Raw genomic sequence first — 17,260 nt, 5'->3', positions numbered from 1 at the left:
GTGAGGTAGGTACTGTCCTTATTCCCATTTCATAGAGGCACAGAGAGGTTAAGTAACCGGCCCATGGTCGCAGAGCAGACCCAAGCAGGCTGCCCTGGAGAGTTAGTTGCTCTCACATTGGCTCGGCCTTAGCACGTCCAGGTGTCGCGCTCATCCCTCAAGGTTGTCACTGCCGCTCGCCTCTCTCCAAATGTGTAGCCCGTCTCATCTTCTGATCTCTGATGAGGGTATTTCCAGGCCCTCACTCACTTCTTCCTGGATCTCGGTGAATTGAGGATCATGAGGAAAATCATGAGTCTCTAAAGTTAGTTGAAAATACCCTGACATTCCCTCCTTGATTATGTCGTAGGTCCATCAGACTGTAGCAGCTTTGAAAACCAATAACGTAAATGTCGGTGCCCGGGTACAGTCCACTGCGTTTTTCTTTGGTGACCAGGCTTCCACTGACAAGGAAGGTGAGCACATCATTTCATCAGAAGTCATTTTTGTCTGGAGTAAGTTGCTGATGTGTAAATGCCTGTCTTACTCTTTTAAAACCTCGGTGTCTCGGAAGCTGCACATCTTGCTGCTCTATTCTCATAGATCTCGTGGCAGGTGTGTATTTTGTTTCTGAGCCAAGTGGTATTGCTGCCATAGATCACTTCTATCTATAATTTCTACTGAATTCATTCATTCAACAGATGTGCATTTTGCACTAATAGTAATTACAACCCTAACAACTCATTTATTGAGCGTGTCTCATGTGCCAGGCCTTTTACTGAGCTGCCAGTGTGCACACATTAGCTTATCTGACCCTGCCTCTAAGTCTCATTCTACACTGAAAGCCTCGAGGCTGGGTCCAGAGTCACACAGCTAGTAGACGGTAGAGCTGAGCTGCTAAGGGAATGTGCCTGATCTTAAGCCCAAGCCCTATCCTCGTAACCTATTTGTTGTACTGTTCACGTGACACGAGGGTTCCCAGTGAGCTGCATTTTTTTGCGTCTTACTTTCAAGAAGCATAGATCCCACTGTAGGTCTCAATATTTTGATTTTAGTTGAAAATTTATTCACTTGGCAATTTTTTCTTCTAGGTTATTAAGGTACATTCTTTAGCTTTCTCCAGTTTGTAGTTTCCTCTTATTTTTGTATGTGTAGTTGCATAAAAACAGCTGTGTATTGCAATTAAGGTTCTAAAATGGTAGGACAGAAATTATTCTGACTTTAAGCTCCAACGCAGTGTTCCCTTGTTCTACACATGCAACTTCAAAACATCTGAGTTTTGTCATGAAAAACAAAGAAAAACGAGCGATGGTGGCCTGTTGGTGATTGATAGTAATTCAGGCAGTCTTTGATTTACGGGAATCCACCTTTCAGGACCTTGCACATTCAGATGATAGCTGGCTCCCGCCATTCTGGGAGGGTGGATTGCCCTTGATATCTGAGTTTAAGAGCTACCTGTGTCTCTGATTGGCTTCAAGAAGAGAAGGGACTAAGTCAGATGGATGGATGGATGGTCGCACAGGGAGAAGAATGAATGGGTTGACAGCAGATGGATGCGTGCATGGATGGACAGATGGATGGATGGATAAAACCATAGATTTGTGTTAAAGTAGGAGAAGGGGTGTTATAGGTTATTTAGATGAGTCTTCTCATTTTAAAAATGAAGAACTATGGTCTCAGAGAAGTAGGTGACTTAGCCAAAGTCACCCATCCTAACTCCCAGGCCAGGTCTTCTGTTCCGAGTGCAGTGTTTGTACTGGTCTCTAAATACAAGAGTCTGGGCTCGGCTCTGTTGCCATTTAGGATCCCAGCCATAAAATTAGCTTTTTGAAAAAACTTTTTACTGAGGTAGCTTTGATTTATAATGTTTCATTAATGTAAAATAAGCTTTGCACTCTTTATATTCTTCTTAAAAAAATTTTAGCTTGGTATGGCTACTGGAAGCAAATGGATGTATATGTTGATTTTCTTCTTCTTTTTTTTTCCCTTTGGCTTTTTTAGGGCCACACCCATGCCATATGGAAGTTCCCAGGCTAGGGATTGAGTCGGAGCTGCAGCTGCACCACAGCAATCCCAGATCCTTAACCCGCTGAGAGAGGCCAGGGGTCAAAACTGCGTCCTCATGGATCCTAGTCAGGTTCGTTAACTGCCGAGTCACAAAGGGAACTCCCAGTATGTTGATTTTCTTCAGATAACTTTCTTTTGTCTATTCATGACGTGTTGAATAATGTCTAACCCAGAACCATGAGCAGAGTTGTAGAAGGGTCTGGTGGTAACTTTCAGCTCTGTGTTGGCAGTGAGTGTCTCTGTTGAAGACTTTTTGAGATCGGGCGGTCCAAGCAGCAGTCGCTTTCTAATACCGAGGCGAACTGTTCTCCTAGTGTGGAAGGTACAAGAGAATGGAAAAAAGAAACTTAATATCCCAGCAACAATCTGGGATATTGCTTTTGGTAGTTTATATCCCCATGTGATTATTCCATCTATTAAGTTTGATTACCCCCTAGTATTCTACAAAAACAATACTGAATTAAGGAACAGGGCTTTAAAACAGATTTTCTCTGTGTAACCATACTTAATTGATACATTTCAGTACTGAGAATCCAGGTGCTGTAGAAGGAACGATTATACCTTCTGCCGAGTTTTGCTTTTTACATTTTTATGACATTTTATTAGTTTAAGAGTATATATAACATTCAGGACTCTTATAAAGCGCCTACATCACGGAAACATCATGTATGATTTCTCGTAAATGAGCATGCTCATTATTGTTCAATAATTACATTTATTTTATTATTGACATAGACCTAGAAGAAATTAGTCCTCTAAAAAGATGTGACTATTTTATATTGTTACAGCTGATTTTTGAACTGTATTTGTATTCAAGGGCCTCAACTCAGAAAAGAACCCTGAATTTTTACCTGTCATTGAGTGGGCATATCTACTGTATTGCGTTTGATTATCTCATAACCTCGGCATCATCCTGCATGGCAGCTCCTCCATCGTGTCTCCCCCCTGCTCTGGCAGGTGGATGTGAGGTCCCCATTTCACAAATAAGGAAACGGAGACTAAGGGCTTAAGGGACTCTCCAAGGCCAGATGGTGCCTGAATGGAAACTAGGGTCAATTTAACTGTAAAACTGCAATAGTTATTACTAATTTTTTTTCTTTTACTCTCCATTCTGTTTCTTTCAGAGGATTATATTCGTTATGCCCATGGTCTGATATCTGATTACATACCTAAAGAATTAAGTGACGACTTATCCAAGTATTTGAAGTAAGTATAGCTCATCTTTAGTTATAATGAAGCATAGTTGTACTTCTTGGTTTCCTAGAAATAGGGTTTCTTTATAGTTTATAATATCACTTTTTCTGATAAGAGATTATTCTTCCTTTTATTGAAGTAGGATTGATTTAAAATATTTTGTCAGTTTCTGGTGTATTTCAGAGTGACTCAGCTATGCATACATTCTTTTACATCACAGGTTGTTAGAGGCTATAATGAGTGTAATTCTCTGTACCACACAGTGGGACCTTGTTGTTTATCTATTTTATATGTGGTAGTTTGTATCTGCTAATCCCAAACGCATAATTTATCCCTTCCCCACTCCCTCTCCCCTTTGGTAACTCTAAGTTTGTCCTCTGTGTCTGAGTCTATTTCTGTTTTATAAATAATTCCATTTGTATCATTTTTTTTTTCTTTTTTGGCCACACCTGTGGCATATGGAAGTTCCCAGACCAGTGATCCAATCCAAGCCTCAGCTGCAGTGTACACCACAGCTACAGCAATGCTGGATCCTTTACCTTCTTCGCCACAGCGGGAATGCCCTGAATCGTACTTTTTAAAAATTTTTTTTCATTTTTTAAAGTTGTAGTATGGTTGATTTACAGTGTTGTAATTTCTGCTGTACAACAAAGTGATTCAATTATACATGTATACACATCCATTCTCTCTCAGGTTCTTTTCCCACATAGATTATCACAGAATATTGGGTAGAGTTCTCTGTCTGTACTGCAGGTCCCATTGCTATTGGCCAGTCATTCCATATAGCCAATTTGCATATGCCAATCACAAACCCCAGTCCATCCACCCCTGACCTGTTCCCTTTAGTAACCATGAGTTTGTTTTCAAAATCTGCGAGTCTGTTTCTATTCTGCAAATAAGTTCCTTCGTATCCGTTTTTAAGATTTCACATTTAAGTGACATCATGTATTTGTCTTTCTCTGTCTGACTTACTTCACTTAGTATGTATGATATTCTTTAAGCCCATTCTTGTTGCTACAAAGGGTGTTATTTCATGTTTTTTTATGGCTGAGTAACATTCCACTGTGTATATATATGTGGGGGGGGGTGTAATTTTTATATAGCACATCTTTATCCATTCCTCTGTTGGTGGACATTTAGCCTCCTGTCTTGGCTCTTGTGAATGGTGCTGCTGTGAACATTAAGGTGCATGTATGATAAGCTTATACTTGAGTTATGTCGTAGACTTTATAGTTTGATGGTGATTTTTAATGGACTTTTTATTGGAACAAATTGATTTAGTGGGTACTAGCTCAAGAACTCCTGAGCATTAGGATCGGAATTACAGGTGGTTATGCTTTTAAAGTGTAAACCTTATTAAAATTATATTCCCAGCCAGATTTAACTAATTTGGTTCTTAGTGGTCATTTTAAGAGAACTAAAGGTGGACAAAAGAGTAGATGGCATGTAGAATATTTTCTAAAGTTAGATTTAAAGGTTTTGTACCATTTGCCTTATCATTAGATGTTCACTAAGATTTTTTTTTTTTTGTCTTTTTTGCCATTTCTTGGGCCGCTTGCGTGGCATGTGGAGGTTTCCAGGCTAGGGGTCCAATCGGAGCTGTAGCCACCGGCCTACGCCAGAGCCACAGCAACGTGGGATCCAAGCCACGTCTGCAACCTACACCACAGCTCACGGCAACGCCGGATCGTTAACCCACTGAGCAAGGGCAGAGACCGAACCCGCAACCTCATGGTTCCTAGTCGGATTCGTTAACCACTGCGCCACGATGGGAACTCCTCACTAAGAATTTTTATTATGCCCAGCACTTGTAACTCAGAGAAGGATGAAACACAGTCTGTGTCTTTGAGGGGGCAAGAAGGGTTTGAGAATGACTCGATTTGTGTTCTTTCCTTCACAAAGCTCTTTAATGAAATATGGAGACGTACTTTAGGCTGAAAAAATGTGTTTATCTTCTGTATTTTAGTAACTTATTAAGGTTTTATGTGTGTGATGATTTAATAGCTTTTGCTGATTCTTAAAATTTTCTCCTCTTATACATGAAGATAAAAATGACTTTTTAGTAGATTTGCTGTTTTTCGCAAATTGCATTTTAGGCCCTATTTTAAAAAACAATTAGTGGAAATTGGTTTCTGTAGGAGTGCAGTAATGTAGTATATTGAACGCCTGCTTTGAATTGATAAACATATCCTTCTGTTTATTTATCTATAATTTATTTTATTAAGGTATAGTTGATTTACAATGTGTTAGTTTCTGGTGTACAGCAAAGTAATTCAGACATATATATATTTCTTCACATTCTTGCCCATGATGGTATATGACAGGATATTGAATATGGCTCCCTGTGCTGTACACAGTAGGACCTCGTTGTTTATCCGTTCTACATATAATAGTTTGCATCTACTAATCCCAAACTCCCAATCCATCCTTCCCCCACTTCTCCTCCCCCTTGGCAACCACAAGTCTGTTCTCTGTCTTTGTAGGTCCGTTTCTGTTTTACAGACAAGTTCATTGGTGTCTTTTGGGGGGGGGCACCCATAGCATATGGAAGTCCCTCAGCCAGGGATCCAGTCTGAGCCGCAGTTGTTGACCTGTGCCCCAGCTGCAGCAACACCAGACCGTTCATCCACTGCACCAGCCTGGGGATCAAACCCGCATACCAGCAGTGGCCTGAGTCGCCACAGGGGCAGCACAGGATCCTTAACCCGCTACGCAAGAGCAGGAACTCCCATTCACGTCATATTTTAGGTTTCACATATAAGTGACATCGTATAGTATTTGTCTTTCTTGGCCTTACTTCACTTAATATGAAAATCTCTAGAACCATCCATGTTGCTGCAAATGGCATTATTCCTTTTTTGGCTGAGCAGTGGTCTCTGTGTGTGTATATACGTACGTGTCTCCCACATCGTCTTTATCCAGTCATGCGTCTGTGGGCGCTTGGGTTGCTTTCATGTCTCGACTATTGCGGATAGGGCTGCTAGGAACATAGGGTGCAGGTACCTTTTTGAATTACAGTTTTCTCCAGATACATGCCCAGGAGTGGGATGCTGGATCATGTGGTAGTTCTGTGTTTAATTCTTTGAGCAACTTCCACAATGTTTTCCATAGCGGTTGTGCCACTTTACATTCCCACCAACAATGTGGGGGTGCCCATTTCTCCACACCCGCTCCAGCAGTTACTGTTCGCAGACTTTTAAATGATGACCATTCTGACCAGCGTGAGGTGATACCTCATTGTAGTTTTGATTTGCATTTCTCTAACAGTTAGTGATACTGAGACCTTTTCATTTGCCTAGTGGCCTTCTGTTTGTCTTCTGTGGAGAAATGTCCATTTAGGTTTTTGCCCTTTTTTTCATATGCTGCTACTCAGTATTTTCCTGGATTTCTTTGTACCTGCTTATGTTGTTAAAGACCTTATGTTCCATTGTTTTTTTAGATCCTTTTCTTTCTGCTCAGTTTTTTTTTAAAGACTTGAGGAGTAAGATATGTCAATTAAACTTCTCTTTAAATAGAAGAATAGTAAAATTTTTGTGACTTTTTGTCAACAGTTAAAATAATTTTCACTTTTGAATCTATGCTAGATTTGTCATTTATGATAACAAAAATATAATAACAAAATGCAAATTTGTAGAGGCTAAAGAAATGTGGTTCTGTTTCAACACATGAGTTCTAATTTTGCTTTTTAGCCCAGACAATGCCAGTACAGAGAATTCAGTCACTAAATGAAGATTTATTCAGTTAGAGAAATTTCACTCTCCCTCCTGAGGTAATTGAATAGTAAGATATATGGAGGTGAAACTGTGAAATACCAGTAAGACTTGCTAAGTCTTCCTGTTTTCTTGTCTGTGAAAACCAGGACCGTGATTTTTACTTTTTGCTCCTCAGGCTTCCAGCACCTCCAGCGTCAGTGCCAAACCCTCCATCAAAGGTAAGAAGCTGTGACTAAGGTATCTTTGGGAGACTTGGAACAAAATTACATTTTTCCACGTAAATTTAGTATATTCTAGTATATTTTAAAGCATACTTGGAGTTCCCCTGTGGCACCGTGGGTTGAGGATCCAGTCTTGTCACTGCAGTGGCTTGGGTTGCTCTATGGCTTGGGTTCAATCCCTGGCCTAGGAACTTCCATGATCCGTGAATGCAGCCAAAAAAAAGAAGCATCCTTAATCCATCTTGCATGGAGTGATGGTGGCGGACTGAAGATATACTGGCCTCTCCATCGGTATTTTTATTTTTTGTGGATTTTACCAGAATGATAAAGTGCTATGAAAATCAAGTAAGAGTTGGTTTTAGCCAGATACCAGTGTCAAAATATTAGAGATGCAAAATTAAAATTAAGTCTTCTTGGGAGTTCCCTGATGGCCTAGCAGTTAAGCTGTGACTCAGGTTCGATCCCTGGCCTGGGAACTTACGCGTGCTGCAAGTGTGGCCAAAAAAATTGTCTTCTCCAGTGAGCTTGATCCTGTAATTAACTTTACACATCACCAGGGATACTCTATGAACAACTAAAACTTATTTCATCAGATATAATTGCCACGGGCACAGAGGTGCATAGAGCATGATTTTTGCAGCACAGAGAATCCTCTGAGCAAAGGTGACCACATTTTTTTTCTCTATACTTGAAAAGATGAATGGGGTGTATGCGTAAGCTTTATCCGTGGAAAACCTCTCCTCTCCCAGATGTCTCAGACATGCCCTCACAGTTCCCCGGCACCATGAGTGGCAGCCTGTGTTTATCTCCCAGAAACAGGGAGTGGAGAAGCCAGTCATAACCCACACCTGATGGCAAATAGTAGCATCCCCAAGGCATCCCTCAGGCACAGCAGTGAGCACGGCTCAGACCCAGGGACGTAAATGCTGCCCCAGCTCATCCAGGAGGCCGTTCTCGCGCCTGCAGAGCAATGGGCACCTTGAGAAGGAAGGCAGAGCGGGTGCCAAACAACTCCTCTTTCACTGCCTTCAAAAGCCTATGTGCTCAGGATGGTTTTATTTTATTTTATTTTATTTTTTTATTTTAGTATCCTAAAATAGTTTGGAGGTGGTTGTGGCTCTAAAATTACTCAGTGCTTGGACTTTTAGAAACGGACGTAAAATTTAAAGTGCATCCGTGTCCATTGTAGGCCTTTTTCAGCAGACTGTCCAAGGAGATGCGTCTTTTCCTCTCTGGAGGAAAAGCGCTGCAGGCAGTCAGTTGGTTTTAGGTCTCAGGTCCTTCTAGGCCAGACCCGGGTTTCTTCCAGTGCAACAGCTGACCTCTGACAGAAGCAGTAGGGACACAGAGAAAGTTGCCTTGCTCTCTCTAAGAGAACAGGCGCATTGGTTTCTCTCTTACTTCTCTCCCTCCAGAAGCTAAACACATTTCCTTCTCGCAAATCTCTCTCTCCCTTAGTAACTTAGAGATCACTGATGAATAGACTGAAACCTATTCTTTCAGGTTTTAGCCTTGGATACTATTCCCAAAGGGTAGGGTCTTGTTTTGCCACAGAAAGAATTGAGAGACTAGACAAGGAAACCAGGTAAGCGAAGCAAGGACTTATTGAGCGACGGAACACTCAGGAGGAGAGCAGGCAGGCTCAGGGGAGCAGCAGCAGTTCCTGCTGGCAGGCTGGTTATAAGCGGGTGTGGAAGTGACAGGACCGAAGGCTCATCGACGAGGGAGGGGTTTTGAGGGTCATTTCCTGCGTTTCCTCCCAGCCCCACCTTCCCGAGAGGAGGGGGTTTTTGTCCTTGCTTGGTCTTGCTCAGATCTGCCCTGGCATCAGCGCCTGGCGGGTCCTGCTCTGGTTGCAGGGCTAATCCCACTGCAGCGAGGGCTTCACGAGGACACGCTGACCCTCTGACCCAGAGGTTCCCTCCTTTCTCTGTGTGCCCCTAGGAGCCCTGTCATCCCAAGATGTCTTAGGGTCTCTGGCACGTGACCGTGCCTCTCTTCCTGCTCCTGCCTGGCTACCTGCCGGCTCTAGCACTGCCTCCCTCGACAAGTCTGGTCCATTTACAGCTTCTCAGGGTCAAAGGGTCGACAGTCCTCTTCTGCAGCTGCTTCAAGCTGAGCAGGGGCGTTGCCCCCTACCCATGGGTCCGGAGCATCTTGCTCTCTGGCGGGGACAGGGTGTCGGGGTCGTCTGCACGGGCGCTGATGGAGGGTGGGGGTAGAAGGAGGCTGCGAGCCTGCCCGGTGGACGCCGTTAGTCCCCGTCCTCCTGCGGGAGGGGCTAAAACAACCTGCCGTGCAGGACTCAGTAGACAGGGATGCTGCTCCTGACCTGGGGAACCCCTAGAGGGACACCCTGCTGGTGGTGCTCCTCCTTTTTCAGGAGCCTTTTCTCCCTGAGGGGTGGATGGAAACCCCTCCTCTGTCCCTGAGGACTCACCCTCCGGGTGTACTCTAAGCCACTGGGACAAGGTTCCTCTAGATTCTTTAAAACAGAAAAGGCTCGTTGTCTTTTGTAATACAGCCTGGCCCCAAAGTCACCTTGAGGACAGTGAGGCCTGGCTGGAGAATGGAAGCCTCACGCTTAATACCATCCTGCTGTTGGACATTTTTTCCAAAAGGCAGAAAAAAAGGACAGATTCTTTATGGCCTTGAGAGAGGACCTGGGCTGTGCACGTCCCGTGTTAGGGAACCTTGCCAGCGGCGGCCACTCAGACTGTACAGAAGCCCCGTCTGGGAGCATCTCTGGACGAAAACAAGTCTCAGACAGAAGACCCAAGTCCTAAAACCCTCTCACCGTCTCCACCCCCTCCGCGCCGAATACAGCTGCCAAACCAGAGGTGCAGCCAGAGCGCCTTTGCCCCCTCCAGGAAGTAGTAGGCAGACCTCAGGGAATTGCCAGAGTCGGTACCCCTTTTTCTTTGTCCGGCCTCAACCAGCGCCACACTCGCTTGGGCAGATTCTTGGGAGTGAACCCCAGAGACTGACCCTTTCCTTCGACCTTACTTGGAAGACCCTGAATGCTGTCATTTCCACTGACACACCACTGAGGAAAAGACCGGTGTTTGGGCACATGCTCAAGCATATGCTGACGGATTATACCTCATCCGACCCAGTTATCACCCAGCGGGCATGACGGCGGTGCCACCGATTGATCCCAGTTGGGACTATCAGCCAGACCAGTCTGCTATCTGTACAGAGACCACATGATCCTTTGCCTCACAGAAGGGCTGAGACGGTGCATAATTAAACCTGTTGCCTACGATGAGGTTGAAGAGATCGCCTGAGGTCAGGACGAAAATCCGGCCCTATTTCAGGCCCGGTTGGTAGATGCCCGCAGAAAGTAAACAAACCTGGACCCAGACACTGTCAAGGGCGACATTATGCTTGCAACTTATTTCATTACCTAGTCAGCCCCTGACATCCATCAGAAGCTTCAAAAGCTTGCCCTGGGGCCCCAGACCCTCTCAGTCTTCTTAGCGAGACTGCCTTCGGTGTCCTTAACAATAGAGACCCGGCCGAGGAGGAAGGGGGAAGGAACGGCGTGACCCACGAAGGGCCTGTCGGCTGGCCAAGCTGCTGGCGCCATCGCGGCAGGACCAAGCCCACCTCCCAGTCACCCCTGCGGCACTCCCAGAAGACCCCTGCCGGGTAAAGGAGCTGGTTTGAGCTGTGAGAGCCCCAGGCACAGGAGCCAGGAATGCCCAGCCTCCACCCCAAGATGCCATGCCCACTGTGTAAGAAGATGGGCCGCTGGCAGGGAACGCCCTCAGCTCTGACGGGAGCAGGGACCTTGCCCTCCGCCAGTCATGGCAGTGGCTGACTGACGGGACCCAGGACCACCCAAGGCTCCCAAGAAGAGTCATCGTCACACAGGAGTTGCTGTGGGTGACCACTGACGTGGCAGCTGAGCCTGTCCAGTTTCTAGTGGACACCGGAGCCACTGACGCTGTCCCGACTTCTCCCGCGAGGCCCCTTGCCGCTGAAACCTGCTCTGTTGTCGGAGGAGAAGGAAGGCGCAAACTGAAACACTTCGCCACCCCTGTAGCTCCCACCTGAGGAGAGACCCCCGTAACGACTCGCGAGTTCCTTGTCATGCCTGCACGCCCCAGCCCCTTATCGGGAAGAGGCGTCCTCTCAGCCTTGGGGGCAATTCTTACTCTCCCTAAAAACCAAAACCAAGACCCATTTTCAGCTGGACTGTGCCTTACACAAGGCCCAGAGAGTCCAGCCCGGAATACATCCCCAGAAAATGAAAAACTTACAGATCCACAGGTCTGAGATCAGGGAGTCCCAGGATGGGCAAAAGTAGCCACTTCTGTAAGAATCACCTTAACAAGAGGCTAATGACGTCCCTTCCAGGCATTTGCACCCATAAAACCAGAGGCTCGATGAAACCTCAAACCCCTCTTCTCAAAAGTCATCAAATGTGGGCTTTGGTTCTGTGCAAGTCTCCTTGTAAATCCTCCCAGTCCTGCCTGTCCACAGACCAAACGGGGACTATGAAATGGTCCACGATCTTCAAAGCTTGAATAAAGCTGCGATTCCTCTTCACCTGATCACTCCCAATCCATATACCATCCTTAGACCCCAGGAGCTCACAGCCTGGTTTACAGTCCTTGATCTTAAAGATGCCTCTTCTCTTTATGTTCACTCTGATCCCCAGGACCTTTTTGCCTTGGAATGGACTCATCTAGATACGAATAGGACCCAACAGCATGTCCCCAGGGTTCCCGGACAGCCCGCACCTGTTGGGCAATGCCCTAGCAAAGCAACCAGCGGAGCTCAAGTTCAAGACGAGGGCATTATTGCAATATGTAGATGAACTCCTTTTGTTCAGCCGCTCGAAGGAACCAAAAACCCACCCTTTCCTGGGCTCTCGGGGCTCTAAAGTAGCCCCATGGAAAACCCAGATTTCCTCCCAGAGGGAATGTGTTCTGCCAGGAAAGGACGCCTTATGACCCTGTGGAAGAAGGCAGTCCTCCGCCTACACCGCCATCCGAAGAAGACAGGACCTTTCTAGGAATGGCTGGATTTTGAAGGATTTGGATTCCTGGGTTTGGTCTCCTGGCAAATCCATTATATGAGGCCCTAAAGGGATGGGACTTAGAACCTGTAGGTTGGATGGGCCATTTACAAAGAGCATGTGGTCAGGTGAAGGTCGTCCTGACTAGCGCCCCAGCCTAAGGGATCCCACAGCTGAACAAGCCCTTTGTCCTGTTTACCCTGGAAAGCAGGGAGTAGCCCTGGGAGTTCTCACCCAAGAGGTGGGACCAATCCCACGGCCAGTGGCATATCTCTCCAAGCAGCTGGACCCTCAGATGGCCAGGCTCTCTGAGGGCTGTAGCAGCCACAGCCGTGCTAGTTAAAGAAACCACAAAACCCAGCATGGGTCCACCCTTAAAGGTACTGACCCCTAGTGAGGTACAGGGAATACTAGAAATGAAGGGACACCAGTGGCTGACTGGAGGCCACTTCACAAAATGCCGGGCCCCCCTGCTGGAGTCTCCAAAAGTGACCTTTACGGTATGCCAGACCCTAAATCCAGCCACCCTGATGCCAGTGGGAGGCCCAGAGAAACGAACTCATTCTTGCACTGAGACCATCGAACAGGTGGACTCTAGCGACCTAACCTCAGGGACCAGCCCCTCAGGACCCCAGTGTTTTACTGATGGAAGTAGCTCCGCACAAGACGGCGTCCGCAGGTCAGCGTGCGCAGTAGATCTGCTTGAGTTCATGGACGCTGGTGCCCTGCCACTGCAACTCCTGGCACAGAAAGTCGAGCAAGTAAGGCCAGAGAGACAAAAGGATCAATGTCCCCACAGAGTCTTTAAGTATGCATTTTTGGTGTCGCAAGCACATGGTGCCATTTGTAAGCATAGGGGGTCCCTAACTGCATGGAGGTCTTCAATCCAGCTCTGCCAGGCGATCTCAGAAACTTTAGAGGCAACGCAGGACCCTCAGGAGGTGGCAGTTATCCATGGCAAGGGACCTCAAAAAGGAAACACAGACATTATAAAAAGAACCAAGCTGGCAGAGAGGGCAGCGCTTAAAACCCTTCTCCTTACATCACTTCGCCCCCCGTGTACCAACCCCTAGCTCGCCTTTGCCATCCCAGTCCACAATCAAGGGAATCGAGTGGCCCAGAACTAGGGGATCCCAAAAAGGCCCCGAAGGAACACGCAGTCATGCTGCCCAGAGCTTTACAAGGGAAAATTTAAAAAGCAGGCCATGACTCCTCTCGTGTGGGCAGGGGTGCTCTGACTAGCCGGGCCGAGAGAGCCCTCTCTGGCATGGACTTTTCTAGACTATCCTAGAGGTCACAGCGCCTGTAGTATATGATCCCATAATAGCCCAGGTGGGCAGTCTGAGCAGGGAGGGGTATGTGCAGTAATCGATAAAACATGTTGGGTTAAGGACCCTACGTCTCTGTGAGGATGCACGTTCGATCCCCGGCCTGGCTCAACGGGTTGGGGATCCATTGTGGCCACAAGCTGTGGCATGGGTCGCGGATGTGACTCAGATCCTGTGTTGCCGTGGCTGTGGCGTAGGCCTCAGCTATAGCTCTGATTCGACCCCTAGCCTGGGAGATTCCGTATGCCCTGGGTTCCGCCATAAAAAGAAGGAAAAAAATGTCACACTTACATGGGCACCACTGGCCAGGTGGAAGGAGACAGCCAGAAGATGCATGAACAGGCCCAGTGGCCACACTCCTTTGCAGAGTGTAACCCCAGCGCTGACTCCACGGGGACCACGGTCAGAGGGCTATAACCAAACTCAGCCTGGTTCTTTGCTTGGACCTCTGATCGCAGTAATGCTTTGGCTGTTTCCTGGCCCCGGTCTCATTCACCTGCTTGTGAAGCTTGCTTCTTCAGGGTTTACAAGCTTCCCCTACAGAAAAGGCATGGCAGGTGTTTCAGCCCCTCCCGCAGGAGGACGGGGACTAACGGCGTCCACCGGGCAGGCTCGCAGCCTCCTTCTACCCACCCTCCATCAGCGCCCGTGCAGACGACCCCGACACCCTGTCCCCGCCAGAGAGCAAGATGCTCTGGACCCATGGGTAGGGGGCAACGCCCCTGCTCAGCTTGAAGCAGCTGCAGAAGAGGACTGTCGGCCCTTTGACCCTGAGAAGCTGTAAATGGACCAGACTTGTCGAGGGAGGCAGTGCTAGAGCCGGCAGGTAGCCAGGCAGGAGCAGGAAGAGAGGCACGGTCACGTGCCAGAGACCCTAAGACATCTTGGGATGACAGGGCTCCTAGGGGCACACAGAGAAAGGAGGGAACCTCTGGGTCAGAGGGTCAGCGTGTCCTCGTGAAGCCCTCGCTGCAGTGGGATTAGCCCTGCAACCAGAGCAGGACCCGCCAGGCGCTGATGCCAGGGCAGATCTGAGCAAGACCAAGCAAGGACAAAAACCCCCTCCTCTCGGGAAGGTGGGGCTGGGAGGAAACGCAGGAAATGACCCTCAAAACCCCTCCCTCGTCGATGAGCCTTCGGTCCTGTCACTTCCACACCCGCTTATAACCAGCCTGCCAGCAGGAACTGCTGCTGCTCCCCTGAGCCTGCCTGCTCTCCTCCTGAGTGTTCCGTCGCTCAATAAGTCCTTGCTTCGCTTACCTGGTTTCCTTGTCTAGTCTCTCAATTCTTTCTGTGGCAAAACAAGACCCTACCCTCCAGCCACACATAGAGGGCCACAGACAATTCATAAATGAATCAGCACCACTCTGTTCCAGTAAAACTTTATAACAACAGCTGGACTGGGTCTGTGGGCAGGACTTTATTTACCAAGCCCGGTTTTAGATCTCAGCATCTCGGTTCTCCTACATCTCAGCTTCATGCCCTGGATTATTTTAGTTGCTTTCTGAGGTTTCCTGCTCCATTGTGTCTTCCTGGGGTTCCAGCAGGCACATTGCAAACTGAACAGACCATGTGTTACATGAGCATAACGTCTTCTGCTAGCTTTCCTGTCTGTGTCCAGGGTTTAGTTGATTTTTGCACCGTGTAGTTGCTTGTTTGTGGGAAATGATGTTCCGTGGCTATTAGATTTCTTTGTATCTATGTTGTAATCCATAGCATGGGGGAGCCTGTCATCCTTAATATATTTTGCGTTATTTTCTTACTATTTCATTTGCCTCTGTTGAGGCTCAGCTTCCAGACTCACAGCATTGTTCTTTTAGATTTATTGGATTTATGGCCGTCAGTTAGCAGAGCTAAATGCGATCAGTGAATTTGGAGATGCGCCCGAGTTCCTTCTTTGCAAATCATTTGTAAGATTGATAGGACCAATCTTACCATTAACTCCTGTGTTCTCTTCTGTCTGCCCTTCTCTTTCCAGAACTGTACACATTTAGTCAGACTCTTTGTTACTGTCTTTCTGGGCTGCTTTTCTATTTCTTCTGAAACATTCCCAAATCTGTAGTGATTCAGTCTTTTAAATAACAAAAACTTAAGTAAAAGTAACAATTTTTTAAAATGTATATATTTTAGGGCCGCACGTGCAGCATGTGAAAGTTCCCAGGCTAGGGGTCAGATCAGAGCTACAGCTGCCAGCCTATGCCACAGCCACAGCAATGCCAGGTCCAAGGCCAAGGATGGAACCTGCATCCTCATGGATACTAGTCCAGTTCATTACCACTGAGCCACACTGGGAACTCTTGTAACAATTATATTTTTTACACAACATATATTCAACAGTGCGCTGGGGGTAACATCCCACTGGCTCCCAGTCTTTTCTCCTTTTCATGAGTCCCTATAACTAGTGTCTTGTTTGATAGTGAACCATCCAAGCAACCAACCAAGTCAGTTCTCATAGTGAATGCTTTATAAGGAAGTGCATTTTGCCATAAGCTCCTGCCGTGAGCATTTTTTACTTGCCTTATGGGTGAAAAGCGAATATCTCCTAGTTTTATGACAACATCTGTATGAGAACAAATTGCCACAGAAAGGGGAAGCAAACATGCTCATAGCTTTAAGCTTTTTGCAGTTTGAAAGTTTTGTAGCAGCTTTCCTCATTATTACCTGTAAGTCCTGCTCTCCTTTCTCCTAAAAAATATGCACACCTAACACCCTGGACTGTCTTAATTTAAGTAGAAACGTGTGTTCTGAAGCAAGTTGCTTGCATGCATACAGTCGCTTGTCTGGTAACTAGTCACGTGTGATAACCTTGTCTTATTCTTTCAAAGATTCAATTGCTAGAGGTTGCCTGTGGCCAAGAGAAGGTTTTGCCACATTACGTGAAAAATTCCTAGGATGCCCTTCTGTTTTTCATGGTGAAGGATTTCAAGACATGTTGTATCTGCTTGTGTTATACACATGCTGTGGCATCTTTTAGCACCAACTCAGTCCTTTGTTTAGTGAAAGTGGGGTGTGAAGAGCGATGCTGGAATAAATCTGTATTTCCTCGGGTGGGTCTGTGTTGAGTCTTGTCAACCCAGCATCTCCACAAAGAGCTTGAAAATCTGTGAAAATCCAGTTAATTCTCCTCGTTAAACATCAAGACTTATCGGCCCTGCTGTGTGCCTTTTACGTGATAAATGTGCCGCAATTCCTGCTTTAATGTGAAGAGAAAGGCCATGGTTTAGCCCTTGAGAAGATTCTCACATCAATAGATGGGTGCAAAATGCTCAGAGGTACAGGCCGACTTAGTTATGTTGGGTCCACTAGAAAGAGCACTTGTACAGAAGCTGAGACCCAAGCCCTCTGCTTGGAGGCTTTAATCTATTCATTTACCCTCCGTACTTCTTCTGCTGGCTGCTTGCTTTTGTTTTTATGTGAGTGAAAGGAGATAATTCAGTTGGAAGGGGGTAAGAACATGAAGCTGTGCAAAGACGGTAAGAATCCCAGTGTTCGTCCTGTGTCCCACATGGATGTCGCAGCAGCCGTGGAGGTGAAAGAAGTGGGGGTTCTGGCTGGCACCTGGCCCCCTTAAAGAAAACTTGGCCTCTTTGCCTGCATTTACCCCTTTAGACTGTCCTGGAAGTCAGCAGTCACCTGGATGCCCCCCCTACCCCCCGCCCCATCCAGCCCTGGTATAGACAGTAGGTGATTGTACTGCTAGACAACCTAAGGGCTGGATCGTGGGCTTGCCTC

General features: G+C 46.7%; 1 protein-coding gene across 4 annotated transcripts in view; it reads left to right on the top strand.

Annotated features, from left to right (window-relative positions):
* RNASEH2B (ribonuclease H2 subunit B) overlaps window positions 1–17,260 on the top strand; it is an 82,278-nt gene that overhangs the window by 46,871 nt on the left and 18,147 nt on the right. For all 4 annotated transcript variants that reach the window (XM_047755937.1, XM_047755935.1, XM_047755934.1 and 1 more), the window contains 3 exons: window positions 350–455; window positions 3,171–3,252; window positions 7,129–7,171. In XM_047755937.1, coding sequence (XP_047611893.1) covers window positions 350–455; window positions 3,171–3,252; window positions 7,129–7,171 — 231 coding nt within the window. The remainder of the gene's footprint in view (window positions 1–349; window positions 456–3,170; window positions 3,253–7,128; window positions 7,172–17,260) is intronic.

Source organism: Phacochoerus africanus, chromosome 13 (genome assembly GCF_016906955.1).
Source record: "Phacochoerus africanus isolate WHEZ1 chromosome 13, ROS_Pafr_v1, whole genome shotgun sequence".
In the NCBI taxonomy this organism is placed as follows: Eukaryota; Metazoa; Chordata; class Mammalia; order Artiodactyla; family Suidae; genus Phacochoerus; species Phacochoerus africanus.
The sequence above is the reverse complement of the archived record's forward strand: the minus strand, read 5'-3'. Positions and strand labels throughout refer to the sequence as shown.